This window comes from Solanum tuberosum, unplaced genomic scaffold (assembly GCF_000226075.1).
Source record: "Solanum tuberosum cultivar DM 1-3 516 R44 unplaced genomic scaffold, SolTub_3.0 scf00322, whole genome shotgun sequence".
Lineage (NCBI taxonomy): Eukaryota > Viridiplantae > Streptophyta > Magnoliopsida > Solanales > Solanaceae > Solanum > Solanum tuberosum.
In genome coordinates this window covers 551,161-565,983 of record NW_006239245.1, presented here as the reverse complement: position 1 = coordinate 565,983, position 14,823 = coordinate 551,161, and the positions used below count along the sequence as shown (strand labels likewise).

Here is a 14,823-nt window from a genome sequence, read left to right as displayed (position 1 = left end):
CATTCGTGCAATTATGTCGCGATCATAATGCACAAATTACTCAGATATCATATAAATAATTATTTTCCATTATAAAAATATAAAATATTTATTTAAATCTACAAATAAAAAAGTAATGTCATATAAATTGTAAAGAGAGAGTACCACATATAGCAAAAACCAAATTGGTCAAGTCCTCAAATATTCTTTGCAATTATTACTTTAGTAATCTCCTTAGAATTAAGATTATATTACATTTACTCTCTCCTTAATATTCCTTTATTTAATACTTAGGATAATTCAACATTTAATACTATTTACCTCAGCCAACAAAATAATTGACTAAATATTTTAGGACTTGTTATATATAGATCCAATCAATATCTATTTTCATTTCATACTTTATAAAATGAAGGCAAATTATTTCTCCATTGTTGTTATCTTCTCATTGTTCTTCATCTATGGTAATCTTAACCTTCTTTTTTTTTTTTTTTGCATATTCTCTAGCTTAATTAATAGTTTTAGATTTGTCAAGTTAACGAACACGTTTTATTTATTTATTTATTTTCAGTCGTCTATAATGAATAAATATTACATTTTTTTTGTATATGCGCTTAGAGTGTTTAGTGAGAACTGATTTCGTAGGTCACTTACAATTTTTTAAAATTTTATTTCCTTTTTACTAGATTTTCATTTTCGAATTACTCGTTTAGTTTATATAATGGTCTATAAATATTTATTCTTTATGATTACTAATGAAAATTGATATATTGTGCAGGGTGTTATGCAACCAAATTATTAATAAAGAATAATTGTCCTCACAAAATTTGGCCAGCTACCCAAAGTGGGACTGGTGAAGGAGCGGCGATTCCAACAGGATTTCGATTAGCATCAAGAGGAACAAAAAAATTCGATATACCAAATCCATGGTCAGGAAGAATATGGGCAAGACATCTTTGCTCCTATTCTGGTCAAAATTTCACTTGTCTTAGCGGAGATTGCAGGAGCGGCTCAATAGAATGCGATGGCGCTGGTGGTACTCCACCAGCAACCCTAGTACAGTTTACAATAGCAAATACGTCTGATGAAAAAGACTTTTACTCTGTTAGCATTGTCGATGGCTTCAATTTACCCGTCTCTGTTACGCCTATAAATAGACCTGATTGCGGGATAGCAGATTGTCTTGTAAATCTTAAAGACGCACATTGTGGAAATCAAGTTGAGTTAGAAGTACGAGATCAAAATGAGACAGTAATCGGGTGCAAAAGCGGATGCTCAGCGTTTAATCGTGATGATTTGTGTTGTACTGGTGCATATAATTCTCCCCAGACTTGCAAGCCATCTATTTACTCTTTAACACTCAAAAAATTGTGTGATAAAGCTATTACTTATCCCTATGATGATGAAACTTTATTTACATGTAGTGGAGGAGCCAACTACAAAATTACCTTTTGTCCATGGGGACAAGAGTAGCCTGTTTCAAAAGAATAGGTGGCCTAAAGTCAAAATTTATTAATATAATATTTATTTTATTGTTTCTTAACATCTTGTGTTAGTTAACCTTGACTGGAGTTGGATCAATATGAAGTTGTAGTATTGAACAAAATGGAGTTGGTTCTTAGTAGGAAAAGATTGTCAACATAAGAGTTGTGGTTAAGAAGGAATTAGGAAGATGCACATGAAGAACTTATGAAAATTGAATATTACTATAAAAGTGCACATGAATTTGCTATGGATTTATCATCATTAAAAAGGAGAAATTTGGTGGGATATCTTGTTCTTTGAATCTACATTCAATATCATATGATATTTTGATGATTAACAAATATTGTACAAGCGACAATCTATGTATAATAATAAAGAATGAATAATGATATTCAAGAGCTAAGTAATTATAACAGATCCCAAGTAGTGGTTGATCTAGGATTTTTATTAATTAACGTCAAAATATAAGAAGTAAACTTGTCAAAGGGAGTCAAAATATGTTACTTCCTCTGTCCAACAATAGTTGTCCACTATTGACTTTACGCACTTCTTAAGAAACTATAAATAAAAGAGTAATTTAACTATATTACCCTTTGAATATAATAAATACAATGTCTTGAAAAATGTAATAAAGAAAAGACTATAATTAATGATAAGAGTAAATTAGGAACTAAGTGTAAAATTATCTATTGATTTCATAAAGTGGACAAGTATTGTTGGACGTCCCATAATAGTATAGTGGACAACTCTTGTTGGACAAGGGACTATATATAAAATGATTTTATCTATCTTTACTATGTAACTTTCCCGTTAAATATACTTGTAAAAGAATTTGGGATTTAAGATTGAAGTTGAAATTTTGTGCAAATCTCATAAATAAATGTCGATTCCAAATAAAAAACTTTGAGGTCTCAAATCGGTCAAGCACCTACTTATTTAGTAATTCATAAGTATTTATAATGTAATAACTATAAAAATATATAAACTTTAAATGTTGAATTCGAGACTTGAAAATGACTTGTTGAAAGGATGAAAAGGACAAAGGAGAGGGACCAAGGCATTGTATCTAACACAGAAAAGAGATAAGGATGATGACCCCATATATCCCAAGTTGGTCTCCATTCAATGTCAATATATGATAAATGACAAAAATATTGAAAATATTTCAAGCTTGACGAAGATTATTGATTTCAGTCTCGAATTATTGATAATTTTAAAAACACTTTTTATTTAACTAAATAAACTTAAATACATCTCAATATTTTGATACAAATAAAAGTGGTAAAGACTAAGAAAAAGATAAATACCATCAACCTGTCACATACATATAAACTTTATCTTAAAACTACTAATTGCACAAATTTTAACAAATTTAAATTACTTTAGTTGTATATTAAGGTAAACGTTTAGGTAATCATTTTTTCAGGCATATTTTCGCATTTATAAGTCAACTATTAGGAAATACACGATTTTATTAGTTTTTTATGTGTATTAGTTCATGGATCTAGCACCTTGGAGCACTCAAAAGTTTTTTTCTAAAAAAACCTTATGAGGACCTTCGTAATGAGTTGGGAAAGCGTTATGTACAGTCCCAATATTTTTTTCAAGCATATTTTCACATTTACGAGCCAACTTTTAGAAATTACGCGATTTTTTTGGTTTTTCGTGTGGATTAGCCCATGGATCTGGCGCCTCGTAGCACCCAAAAAAAAATTCTGGAAAAACTTTCTGAGGACCTTCGTAATGAGTTGGAGAAGCGTTACGTACAATCTTGCCATTTTTTCAAGTGTATTTTTGCATTTACAAGCCAACTTTTAGAAATTACGCGACTTTCTTGTTTTTCCGTGTGTATTAGCCCATGAATTTGGCGCCTAGGAGCACCCAAATTTTTTCTGAAACAACTTTATGAGGACTTCCGTAATGAGTTTGGAGAAGTGTTACGTACAATCCTACCCTTTTTTTCAGGCATATTTTCGCATTTACAAGCCAACTTTTAGGAATAACGCGACTTTCTTGGTTTTTCGTGTGTATAGTCCACGGAGCACCCAAAATCTTTATATGAAAATACTTCATGAGGGCCTCCGTAATGAGTTGGGTAAGCATTACGTACTGTCCCATTTTTTAGGCATATTTTCGCATTTACAAGTCAAATTTTAGGAATTATGCGACTTTCTTGATTTTTCGTGTGTCTTAGCCCATGGATCTAGCAACTTGGAGCATCCAAAAAAAAATTCTGAGAAAACTTTATGACGACATTTGTAATGAGTTGGGAAAGCGTTACATACATTCCCACCATTTTCTTCAGCCATATTTTCGCATTTACAAGTCAACTTTTAGGAATAACGCGACTTTCTTGGTTTTTCATGTGTATTAGCACATGGATCTGGCATCTCGAAGCACCTAATTTTTTTTATGAAAAAAATGTTATGAGGACTTTATTATGAGTCGGGGAAGCGTTACGTACAATCCCACCGTTTTAGGCATATTTTGGCGTCTCGGAACACCAAAAAAAAAATTATGAGCAAAACCTTATGAGCACCTCTGTAATGAGTCGAGGAAGCTTTATGTATAGTCCCATTATTTTTTTCAAGCATATTTTCACATTTATAAGCCAACTTTTAAAAATTACGCGACTTTCTTGATTTTTCGTGTATATTAGCCCATGGATCTGGCACCTCAGAGCAACCAAAATATTTTTCTGAAAAAACTTTATGAGGACCTCCGTTATGAGTTGGGAAAGCGTTACATACAGTCCCACTGTTTTTAGGCATGTTTTCACATTTACAAGCCTACTTTTAGAAATTACGTGACTTTCTTGGTTTTTCATGTGTATTAGCCCATGGATATGGTACATCGGAGGACCCAAATTCTTTTTTGAAAAAAACTTTATGAGGACCTCTGTTTTGAGTTTGGGAAGCGTTACGCATAGTACCACCATTTTTTCAGGCATATTTTCGCATTTAGAAACCAACTTGAAGAAATTACGCGACTTTCTTGATTTTTTTGTGTGTATTAGCCCATGAATTTGGCGCCCAAAAAGTTTTTCTGAAAAACTTTTATGAGAACCTCCGTAATGAGTTAAGAAAGCGTTATGTATTGTTCCACCGTTTTTCTTGGGCATATTTTGACACTTACATGCCAACGTTTAGAAATTATGTGATTTTCTTTGTTTTTTCGAATATATTTGCCCATTGAACTGGCGCTTCAGAGCACCTAATTTTTTTTCTGAAGAAACTTTATGAGGATATTCGTAAAGAGTTTGGGAAGCGTTACGTACAGTCTCACTATTTTTCTAACGTATATTTTCACATTTACAAGCTAACTTTTAGGAAGTATGCAACTTTCTTGATTTTTCATTTTTATTCGATCATGGTTATGGCACCCTAGAGTATCCAAAAAAAAATTCTAAAAAAACTTTATGAGTACCTTTGTAATGAGGTGGGGAAGAGTTACGTACAGTCCAACCATTTTTTTCAGGCATATTTTCGCATGTACAAGTCAATTATTAGGAATTACGCGACTTTCTTGGTTATTCGTGTGTATCAACCCATGGATCTGGCGCCTCGAAGCACACAATTTTTTTTTAAAAAAACTTATGAAGACCTCCGTTATGAGTTGGGGAAACGCTACGTACAGTCCTACCGTTTTTCAAGCATATTTTTGTATTTACAAGCAAACTTCTAGAAATTACGCGACTTTCTTGGGTTTTCGTATGTATTAGCCCATGGATATGTCGCCTCGGAGCACCCATAATTTTTTCTTATATTTTTTTATGAGGACCTCCGTAATGAGTTCGGGAGCATTACATACAGTCTCACCATTTTTTCAGGCATATGTTTGCATTTACAAGCCAATATTTAGGAATTACGCAACTTTCTTGGTTTTTCGTGTGTATTAGCACATGGATCTGGAGTCTCAGAGCACTCAATTTTTTAAAAAAAAAACTTTATGAGCACCTCCGTAATAAGTTGGGAAGCATTACGTACAGTCCCACAATTTTTTTCAGGTATATATTAGCATTTGCAAGCCAATTTTTAGAAACTACGCAACTTTCTTTGTTTTTCGTATGTATTAGCCTATGGATCTGGCCGCTCGAAGCACCCAAAAAAAATTAATAACATCTTTACGAGGACTTTCGTAATGAGTTGGGGAAGCGTTACGTATAATCCCATCATTTTTTCAGGCATATTTTCACATTTACAAGCCAACTTTTAGGAATTATACGACTTTCTTGGTTTTTCGTATGTATTAGGCCATGGATCTGACGCCTCAAAGCACCCTGAATTTTTTTTGAAAAAACTTTATTAGGACCTCTGTAATGAGTTGGGAAAGCATTGCGTACAACCCATCTTTTTTTTCCAGGCATATTTTTGCATTTACAAGCCAACTTTTAGGAATTACGCGAATTTCTAAGTTTTCGTGTGTATTAGCTCATGAATCTTGCGTCTCGGACCACCCAAATTTTTTTCTACAAAAACTTTATGAGGACCTCCGTAATGAGTTGGGAAGCGTTACGTACAGTCCCATCATTTTTTCAAGCATATTTTCGCATTTACAAGCCAAATTTTAGGAATTACGTGATTTTCTTTTTTTTTTTCGTGTGTATTAACTTATGGATCTGGCGCCTCAGAGCACCCAAAATTTTTTTCTGAAAAACTTTATGAGGACCCCTGTAATGAGTTGGGGAAACGTTATGTACAGTCCCACAGTTTTTTCAGGCATATTTTCACATTTACAAGCCAACTTTTAGGAATTACGCGACTTTCTTAATTTTTCGTGTGTATTAGTCATGAATCTGGCATCTCGAAGCACCCAAAATTTATTTTTCTGAAAAAACTTCTTGAGGACCATTGGATTGAGTTGGGAAAGCATTACGTACAATCCCACAATTTTTTTCAAGCATATTATCACATTTACAAGCCAACTTTTAGGAATTACAAGACTTTCTTGGTTTTTCGTGTGTATTAGCCCATGGATCATGCGCCTTGGAGCACCTAAAACTCTTTTTTTTAAAAGCTTTATGAGAACCTCTTTAATGAATTGGGGAAGCGTTACGTACATTCCCACCATTTTTTCAGGCATATTTTGGCATTTACAAGCCACCTTTTAGGAATTACGCAACTTTCTTGATTTTTCGTGTGTATTAGCCCATGGATCTAGCGCCTCGGAATACCCAAAAAAAAAAATTAAAAAAACTCGAGGACCTCCATAATGAGTTGAGGAAGTGTTACATATAGTCTCACCATTTTTTCAGACATATTTTCGCATTTGCAAGCCAACTTTTAGGAATTAGTGACTTTCATGGTTATTTGTGTGTGTTAGCCCTTGGATCTAGCACCTCAAAGCACCCAAAAAAAAAATTCTGAATTTTTTTTATGAGGATTTCTGTTATGAATTGAGGAAGCGTTAGGTGTGGTAAAATTTTTTTTGGATAAAGTGGAGAAACAATTTTTGTGTGTTAATTGCACTTTTTGTGTTTGGCTGCTTATGAATTTTTTGTCCAATTGACACAATAAAGTTCTTACCACGTTTAATTGGATGTTCAAGTGAAATATATGAACTAGTTTAAGAGGCTATTTATATATTAAGCTTAATATCTTAGTAGATTCATTAATTTGTATGTTAGTTTAGTCAATCAAGCATCTAGATGATTTTAACAACGACAACATTATATATTTTTTAATTATAATTGGGTCATCACATTCACCATAGACTTTATCATTGACTCATTCCTCTAGCAAAAATTAATTTTACAACTTTCTACGCCACACACATTTATTTTTGCTTGTATAAATGATAAATAATGAAGTCACCTTCAGACTTTACATCATTATTTAATTTTATTTATTACATGGTCGTTATTTAAGTCTTTGCATAGATATATATTATTGAGAATCCTCATAGGCGAATTATTATTATATTTATAACCAAGTTTTTGTTATCTTCATTTAGCCACGAAAATGAATCAACAAAAAAGTAGTAGTAGTACTTCTTTGCTTCCAATAACTCCCGAAATTATTCGTTGGAGTTACGATGTTTTTCTAAGTTTTAGAGGTGAAGATGTACGTAAAACTTTTGTTGATCATCTCTATGTTGCTCTTCAACAAAAAGGGATCAACACATTCAAAGATTCTGAGAAATTAGAGAAAGGTAATTCTATTTCACCAGGACTTATGAGAGCAATTGAAGAATCGCGCATATCTTTGATTATTTTCTCAAAGAACTATGCTAATTCGAGGTGGTGTTTGGATGAAGTAGCGAAAATCATGGAATGCAAGAACGTGAAAGGACAAATTGTTATTCCGGTGTTTTATGATGTAGATCCATCAACAGTAAGGAAACAAAAATCGAGCTTTGAAGAAGCATTTAACAATTATGAAGATTGTTTCAAGGTGCAAAAATGGAGAGGAGCACTAGAGGAAGCAGCTAATTTATCTGGTTGGGATTTGCCAAATACTTCCAATGCGTAAGTGTTCATCAAATCAATTTGTACGCAGTTCAATTATTTCATACTTGCTACTTTTTCATGTGTAAATATTGAATAATTACTTAATTCAAGAGTGTATTTGGTAATATATGACGGAAAATATGTTTTTATTAATTTATGCACAATTTAATTATTTTTTGAATATTTGCTACTTTCCACCTGTGTGAATATCAAATAACTTACTCCCAAGAGTGTGTTTGGTATGTATGAAGAAAAAATAATTTTGACCAATTTGTACACAATTCAAATTTTTCTTTGAATACTTTCTACTTTCCACCTATGCAAATATTGAATACAGATCTGATTCGTTTAGTTCAGTTTTTTTTAAAAAGAAACAAATGAAATTAATGGGTTGAATCTAAATAATTAAGATTCAGAATCTGAGTGATTAAAATTCAGACCTTCAAGTCTTAGCCAACGAGGAATTTCCCCTACCAAAATTAGTGAGTAAAGCATACAAAATAAAATCATTGATATCTTTTGTGGTATGCAGGCATGAAGCTATAGTGATAAAGCAAATTGTGGAAGATATAATGGCTAGATTGGGTAGTCAGAGACACACGAAAAACGGTGAAAATCTTGTTGGAATCGAGTCACGTATGCAAAAAGTGTATAAAATGCTTGGCATGGGGTCTGGTGGAGTTCGTTTCGTTGGAATATTGGGAATGAGTGGAGTTGGGAAGACAACTCTAGCGAGAGTCATTTATGATAATATTCGGAGTCACTTTGAAGGTTCGTGTTTTCTTCATGAAGTTAGAGACCGTTCTGCAAAACAAGGACTAGAGCATTTGCAAGCTATACTTCTTTCTGAGATCCTTGTCATGAAAGATGTAAACATCAACAATTTATACGAAGGAGTTAATATGCAGATACAAAGATTACAGTACAAAAAGGTTCTTCTTGTTCTTGATGATGTTGATCATGTAGATCAGTTAGATGTTTTAGCGAGGAAACGTGAATGGTTTGGTCATGGAAGTAGAGTTATCATAACAACTAAAGATAAGCACTTGCTTGTTGAACATGAGGTAGAAAAGATATACAGAATGACAACATTAAATAAAGACGAAAGTTTGCAGCTCTTTAAGCTATATGCCTTCAAGAAAAACCGTCTTATGGATGAATTTAGGGATGTTTCAGCTCAAATTATAAGGCATTGTGATGGACTCCCGTTGGCTTTGAAAGTCCTCGGAAGTTTCTTGTATGGAAGAGATTTGGATGAATGGACAAGTGAAGTAGAACGATTGGAACAAATCCCAGAAGACAGAATTGTGAAGAAACTCGAATTATGTTTCAATCGACTAAACAGAATTGAACAAAAAATATTACTAGATATTGTGTGTTTCTTTATAGGAAAGAAGAAACAATCAGTTACAAGAATATTAGAGAGTTTTAATTTTAGTCCTGTTATTGGCATAAAAGTTCTCATGGAGAAATCTCTGATTACGGTTTCACAAGGTCGGATTCAGGTGCATCAATTGATACAAGAAATGTGTTGGTATATTATCCGTCAAGAAGCTTCTGATGATCCAAGAAGATATAGTAGGTTGTGGCTACCTCATCATATTTCTCATGTACTTGCTGGAGATTTGGTAAGTATTTGCACAAATGAACATTTCTAATTAGTTAGCTTTTGAACATTTTTATAAATATATCCAATTTTTCGCGTATTAATTAATCAGGGCACTGAAAAGATTGAAGGCATGTCATTGAACTGGGCTTTTGCACAAGAAGTGAATGTCAGCAGCGCGGCATTCACACAAATGAGCAGACTAAGGTTTCTCAGTATCCAGAACAAAAATGTTCATCAGGGCCCTAATTTCCTACCTGGTGAGTTGAGGTGGTTCAATTGGCACGCGTATCCATCAAGAAGTCTGCCTGTTAGTTTTCAGGGCGAAAAGTTAGTTGGTTTGAAGTTGAAAGATAGTGGAATCATACAACTTTGGCAAGGCTCCAAGGTTATCTATTATTCCTTTTTCTAACATTTCACATAACGATGGAATATTCGTCCAAACTAACTTATAATTGCATTATGACAGGTTCTAGGAAAATTGAAATACATCAACCTTAGTGAGTCACGGAAGCTAGTAAGGACCCCGGATTTTTCAGGCATCCCTAATCTTGAAAGGCTGGTACTTGAAGGATGTGTAAATTTGGTAGAAATCAATTTTTCTGTTAGAGATCTCAGAAGGCTAGTCTTGTTGAATCTGAAGAACTGTAGAAATTTAAAGACCTTACCGAAGATCATTCAATTGGAAAGTCTTGAGGTTTTGATTCTATCAGGCTGCTTAAAGCTCAAAAAGTTGTCGATAATAAAAGAAGAAATGAATCGTTTGTCACAAGTGTACTTGGAAGGAACTGGTTTGAGAGAACTACCCGAATCAATTGAGAACTTTTCAGGAGTAACTTTGATAAATCTAAGTAACTGCAAGGATCTTGAGAATCTTCCAAGCAGTATTTTTAGATTGAAGCGTCTAAGAACACTTGATCTATCCGGATGTTCAAGACTAGAAGAATTATCAGATGATTTGGGACTTCTAGTCGGTTTAAAGGAGCTCCATTGTGATGACACAGCCATCCGAACACTGCCTTCCTCTATCTCTCAGCTAAAGAACCTTAAGCACTTATCTCTCCGGGGATGTAAAAATGCTTTGGGTTTACAAGTATGGACCTCACTCATTTTGTCGCGGCTATTTGGGAAAGGCCACAACTCTATGGGTCTGGTTTTTCCTAATTTATCAGGTCTTTGCTCATTGACAAAGCTGGACATAAGTGATTGCAATATTTCAGACGGACGAATCCTATCTAATCTTGGGTTCTTGCCATCTTTGGAGGAAGTGAATCTCGGGAAGAATAACTTTGTTGATATTCCATCTGCAAGCATCAATGGTCTATCTCGACTTAAAGTTGTTGAATTGGTTGGTTGTAAGAGGCTCGAGATTTTTCCAGAGCTTCCTTCAAGTATAGAAGAGGTGTATGCCGATGAATGTACATCATTGAGGAGTACTGGCATTGATCAATTAAGCAAATATCCAATGTTGTATCGAGTTTCACTTACTCAATGTCACCAACTTGTCAAAAATGAACCTGATGTTGCTATTATTGATTCATTGTGGAATCACATGCTCAAGGTAAGTAAATATAGCTCTTTATATATGTACACGTTCGTTAACTCAAGAATCTATAACATATATTGCATGATATAGGGACTATCGATGGTGGATGACGAATTCAGTATATGTATCCCTGGATCTGAAGTTCCTGACTGGTTTATGTACAAGAACTTGGGTCCTTCATTATCAGTGAAGCTACCTAAAAATTGGTACACAAACAAATTCATGGGCTTTGCTCTTTGTGTTGTTTTTGACAGTTTTAAGGAACCTTCCTGTATGAATCATGGTTACCTTAAAAAAATAACCCAATTTCATCTCATGTTTAAGCTCGTAAGGCACGATGGAAAGGCTGGTCTGCTTTTTAAAAGTATTGGCTCAGTAGGAAGTGAGGAATGTCCTGATTCAGGGCACACTCTCCTGGCCTATACATCATTTGATAATTTTTGGTCAACGTACGAGAAATGTGTTTGCAATCCTAACGACTGGATTCAAATCAAGGTTTGTGGGACTGATGCAAATGTTGCAATCAAAGGTTGGGGAATGCATCTTCTGTACGAGAACGATATTATAAATGAGGAGTTGATGACACAAAATGCCACCTCTCAATCTGGAAAGATGGGCTTGTTTCATGCAATCTTTGATGGATCAAAGTATACGAAAAGAAAACGACACGGACATAAATCGTTTTCTAGGCTGCCACCATATGATGAACCAGGATATGTCAATTCCTTTGGAGAAACAAGTAATGAAGATTTTGATGAAACATTATTTGGGACAGGAATTACTGGGATTATAGAAGGTCTACAAACAGTTTCTGTAGCTATTCTTGAATCAATTTTTTAATTGGATGATGAGACAGTCAGCACATTTTGAGTATGTGATTTATGTTTGAGTTATTGGGAGTGTCTTGTGATTGTTAAGCAGTTAAAAATTGGTAATTGACCTTTTTTTGGTGACATCCGACTGTCCATATTTTTATTTTTAGTATGTTGTTGCTTCCTAAGACATTTTTGAGGAAAATATGTTTTTATCAATTGATGCATAATTTAATTAATTCTTGAATACTTGCTACTTTACATATGTTTGAATATCAAATAACTTACTCCAAGAGTGTGTTTGGTATGTATGAAGAAAAAATATTTTTTACCAATTTGTACACAATTCAATTCTTTCTTTGAATACTTTCTACTATCCACCTATGCGAATATTGAATACAGATCTGATTCGTTCAGTTGTTTTCAGATTCATTCAGATGTTTTTTTTAAAAAGAAACAAATGAAATTAATGAGCTGAATCTAAATGATTAAGATTCAGAATCTGAGTGATTAAGATTCAGATCTTAATTAAGTGCAAACAAAAGAGGCCTTAGCCAATGAAGAATTTCCCCCTTTAAATTGGGGGTAGGGAAACTAGGGGGAATACAACATGAGGAATAAAGTTTAGGTATCCAAGCTATAAAATGAGGGATATTTTTATTTGTTTCGAATTGTTTAGGACGTTTTTCTATTTGAATTATTCTAACCCCTTAACTCTCAAGTACCAAATTGGCAAGAAACAAGTAGTCCAAATATATGTTCAAAATTTCACATATTTCTACCACAGTAAAAACATTGTGGCATAAGAGTCAATGAAGCGGATTGAGAAGGATGAGATTTCGGATTCAGAGATAAAAACATTGCTAATTGGCTCAGATACCACGGTCATACCAAAATTAGTGACTAAAGCATACAAAATAAAATCATTGATATCTTTTGTGGTATGCAGGCATGAAGCTATAGTGATAGAAAGCAAATTGTAGAAGATATAATGGCTAGATTGTGTAGTCAGAGACACACGAAAAACGCTGAAAATCTTGTTGGAATATGCAGATGCAACGATTACAGTACAAAAAGGCTCTTCTTGTTCTTGATGATATATGTTGATCAGTTAGATGCTTTAGCGAGGAAACTTCAAAAAGCTTGTTGGTTTGAAGTTAAAAATGTTAGGACCGAAAATAAGCAGGTGTAATGCGGAAGCTAGCAAATCAAATCTCGAAAGACCATGAGTAAGAAGACAAACGAGAAATATATCAATAGACACAGAGATTTAACGTGGTTCGGTCAATCGACCTACGTCCACAAAGGAGATGAACAATCCACTATAAATATGAGAATACAAAATATAGAGAGAAATAACATCAACCAATTCACTCGGAATATAATGAGGTTCACAAATTCTCCCCCATAATTAACCAAAACTCTCAAAACCTTAGGACTACATTATGAATGTTGATTAAGTTAGAAAGAACAAATCTATATTCATAGAATCCTAAAACCTTTCCTACAAGAAAAGGACTAGTCAAAATATTAAAACTCTTTCCTATACGAAAAACCTATTTATGGTAAGAAATCAGGGCAAATAAAACCTAACAGAAATATAGTCGAATCATACAACTTTGGTAAGGCTCCAAGGTTATATATTATTCCTTTTTCTAGCATTCACATAACGATCGAATATTCGTCCAAACTGACTTATTGCATTATGACAGGTTCTAGGAAAATTGAAATACATCAACCTTAGTGAGCTAGTAAGGACCCAGATTTTTCAGGTATCCCTAATCTTGAAAGGCTGGCTCTTGAAGGATGTGTAAATTTGGTGGTTACTATTCGAATAAGGTTATAAAATTATAACTCCAATTATTTTCCTATTTGAATAAGGTTAAGTTTTTCAAAATAAATTACAACTCCAATTAATAAGGTTAATTTTTTCAAATTTATTTTTACAATTACAATTAGTTTCCTACACAAATTAGGAAATATACTCTCTCTATATATATTTTCTTGCTTTAAAATATTTCTCCATCTTCTTCTTTATTTTTGTGTCTTTTTAAGTTGGAGTTCACACTATTTTCAACTTATAGGGATGAAATATACGGATGAAGATCTGATAAGGTGTTTAATGAAATTCATTCGTGGAATGCCTATCGAATACCATGATATTCCGTATATAGACTTATACGGTAACAAAGAGCCAGCTGAATTATTCCAAAATTCAGGTAATAATCATGTAAACTATTTCTTTACTCAGTTAAAGAGAAAAACAATCAAGGGTAAAAACTTCAACAGATCAACTGTTGGAGGTAGCAAATGGAAAGGACGAGACAATAGTAAAGAAATTTTGGACAAGGAAAGATCAAGGATTGGGTACAAGAAAACTTTTCGTTTTGATGAAGAAAGTAGCAGTCAAGATAAAGAAAGTGTATACTGGATTGTGAAAGAATATTGTCTTGATAAAACTACAATGGATGTATTAAGAGAGCGCGGCGAAATCAGACATGAAGACTCTGTTGTGTGTTTCATTACAAAGAAAGTTAATTTAGGTAAAAATCATCAAGATATTTCTATAACAACCGAGAATATAGTTCCTGATTGTGTCTCAAATTCGTTGAGAGATCGTGATGGATGGTTATATGCTGCAAAAATTTGGCAGCTACCATCATTGGATGAACCGTTTAAAGTCTTGACTGATGAAGAATTGGATTACTTTGATACGCCTGATCCTGAATATCCACACGCATATATATGAGAATAAGAAATTATTCTAGTGGTAATTAGTAGTACATTTATTTTAGTTACTTTAATTTGTAGAATTAAATTACCAAATATTTCTATTGTTATTTAATGGGATAAGGGTTTGAAAAATACCCCAACTTTGGTCGGATTTGCTGTTGCGATACTAAACTTTCATGAGGACCTATTACCTCCCTAGACTAATTAATACCGC

At 33.5% G+C, this 14,823-nt stretch overlaps 3 protein-coding genes across 4 annotated transcripts; all 3 read left to right on the top strand.

Moving 5' to 3' along the window:
- The first annotated feature begins 382 nt into the window (after positions 1-382).
- Positions 383-1,470, top strand: LOC107063226 (thaumatin-like protein 1). The gene is made up of 2 exons (XM_015314819.1): positions 383-443; positions 758-1,470. Exons 1-2 carry the CDS (start codon positions 389-391, stop codon positions 1,450-1,452), a joined length of 750 nt encoding a protein of 249 aa, XP_015170305.1. The 5' UTR covers positions 383-388; the 3' UTR covers positions 1,453-1,470.
- A 5,920-nt stretch (positions 1,471-7,390) lies between these two features.
- On the top strand, positions 7,391-12,019 carry LOC102599323 (TMV resistance protein N-like). 2 transcript variants are annotated; one of them, XM_015314817.1, is made up of 6 exons: positions 7,391-7,614; positions 7,723-7,930; positions 8,445-9,540; positions 9,631-9,906; positions 9,988-11,079; positions 11,155-12,019. In XM_015314817.1, the coding sequence occupies exons 1-6, from the start codon at positions 7,425-7,427 to the stop codon at positions 11,902-11,904; spliced, it is 3,612 nt and encodes a 1,203-aa protein (XP_015170303.1). In that variant the 5' UTR covers positions 7,391-7,424; the 3' UTR covers positions 11,905-12,019. The 2 variants fall into 2 exon arrangements, with proteins under 2 accessions (XP_015170303.1, XP_006360469.1); XM_006360407.2 differs by having other exon boundaries at positions 7,391-7,930.
- A 1,943-nt stretch (positions 12,020-13,962) lies between these two features.
- On the top strand, positions 13,963-14,625 carry LOC107063224 (uncharacterized). The gene has a single exon (XM_015314814.1). It carries the CDS (start codon positions 13,963-13,965, stop codon positions 14,623-14,625), a length of 663 nt encoding a protein of 220 aa, XP_015170300.1.
- Positions 14,626-14,823: the final 198 nt, after the last annotated feature.

Bases quoted from the DNA above. Each gene is read 5' to 3' on its own strand.
- LOC107063226 (XM_015314819.1), top strand. From the start codon at position 389: ATGAAGGCAAATTATTTCTCCATTGTTGTTATCTTCTCATTGTTCTTC. The intron at 444-757 runs GTAATCTTAACC...TATATTGTGCAG, and splicing joins CTCATTGTTCTTCATCTATG to GGTGTTATGCAACCAAATTA.
- LOC102599323 (XM_006360407.2), top strand. From the start codon at position 7,425: ATGAATCAACAAAAAAGTAGTAGTAGTACTTCTTTGCTTCCAATAACT. The intron at 7,931-8,444 runs GTAAGTGTTCAT...TGTGGTATGCAG, and splicing joins TTGCCAAATACTTCCAATGC to GCATGAAGCTATAGTGATAA. The intron at 9,541-9,630 runs GTAAGTATTTGC...TTAATTAATCAG, and splicing joins ATGTACTTGCTGGAGATTTG to GGCACTGAAAAGATTGAAGG.
- LOC107063224 (XM_015314814.1), top strand. From the start codon at position 13,963: ATGAAATATACGGATGAAGATCTGATAAGGTGTTTAATGAAATTCATT.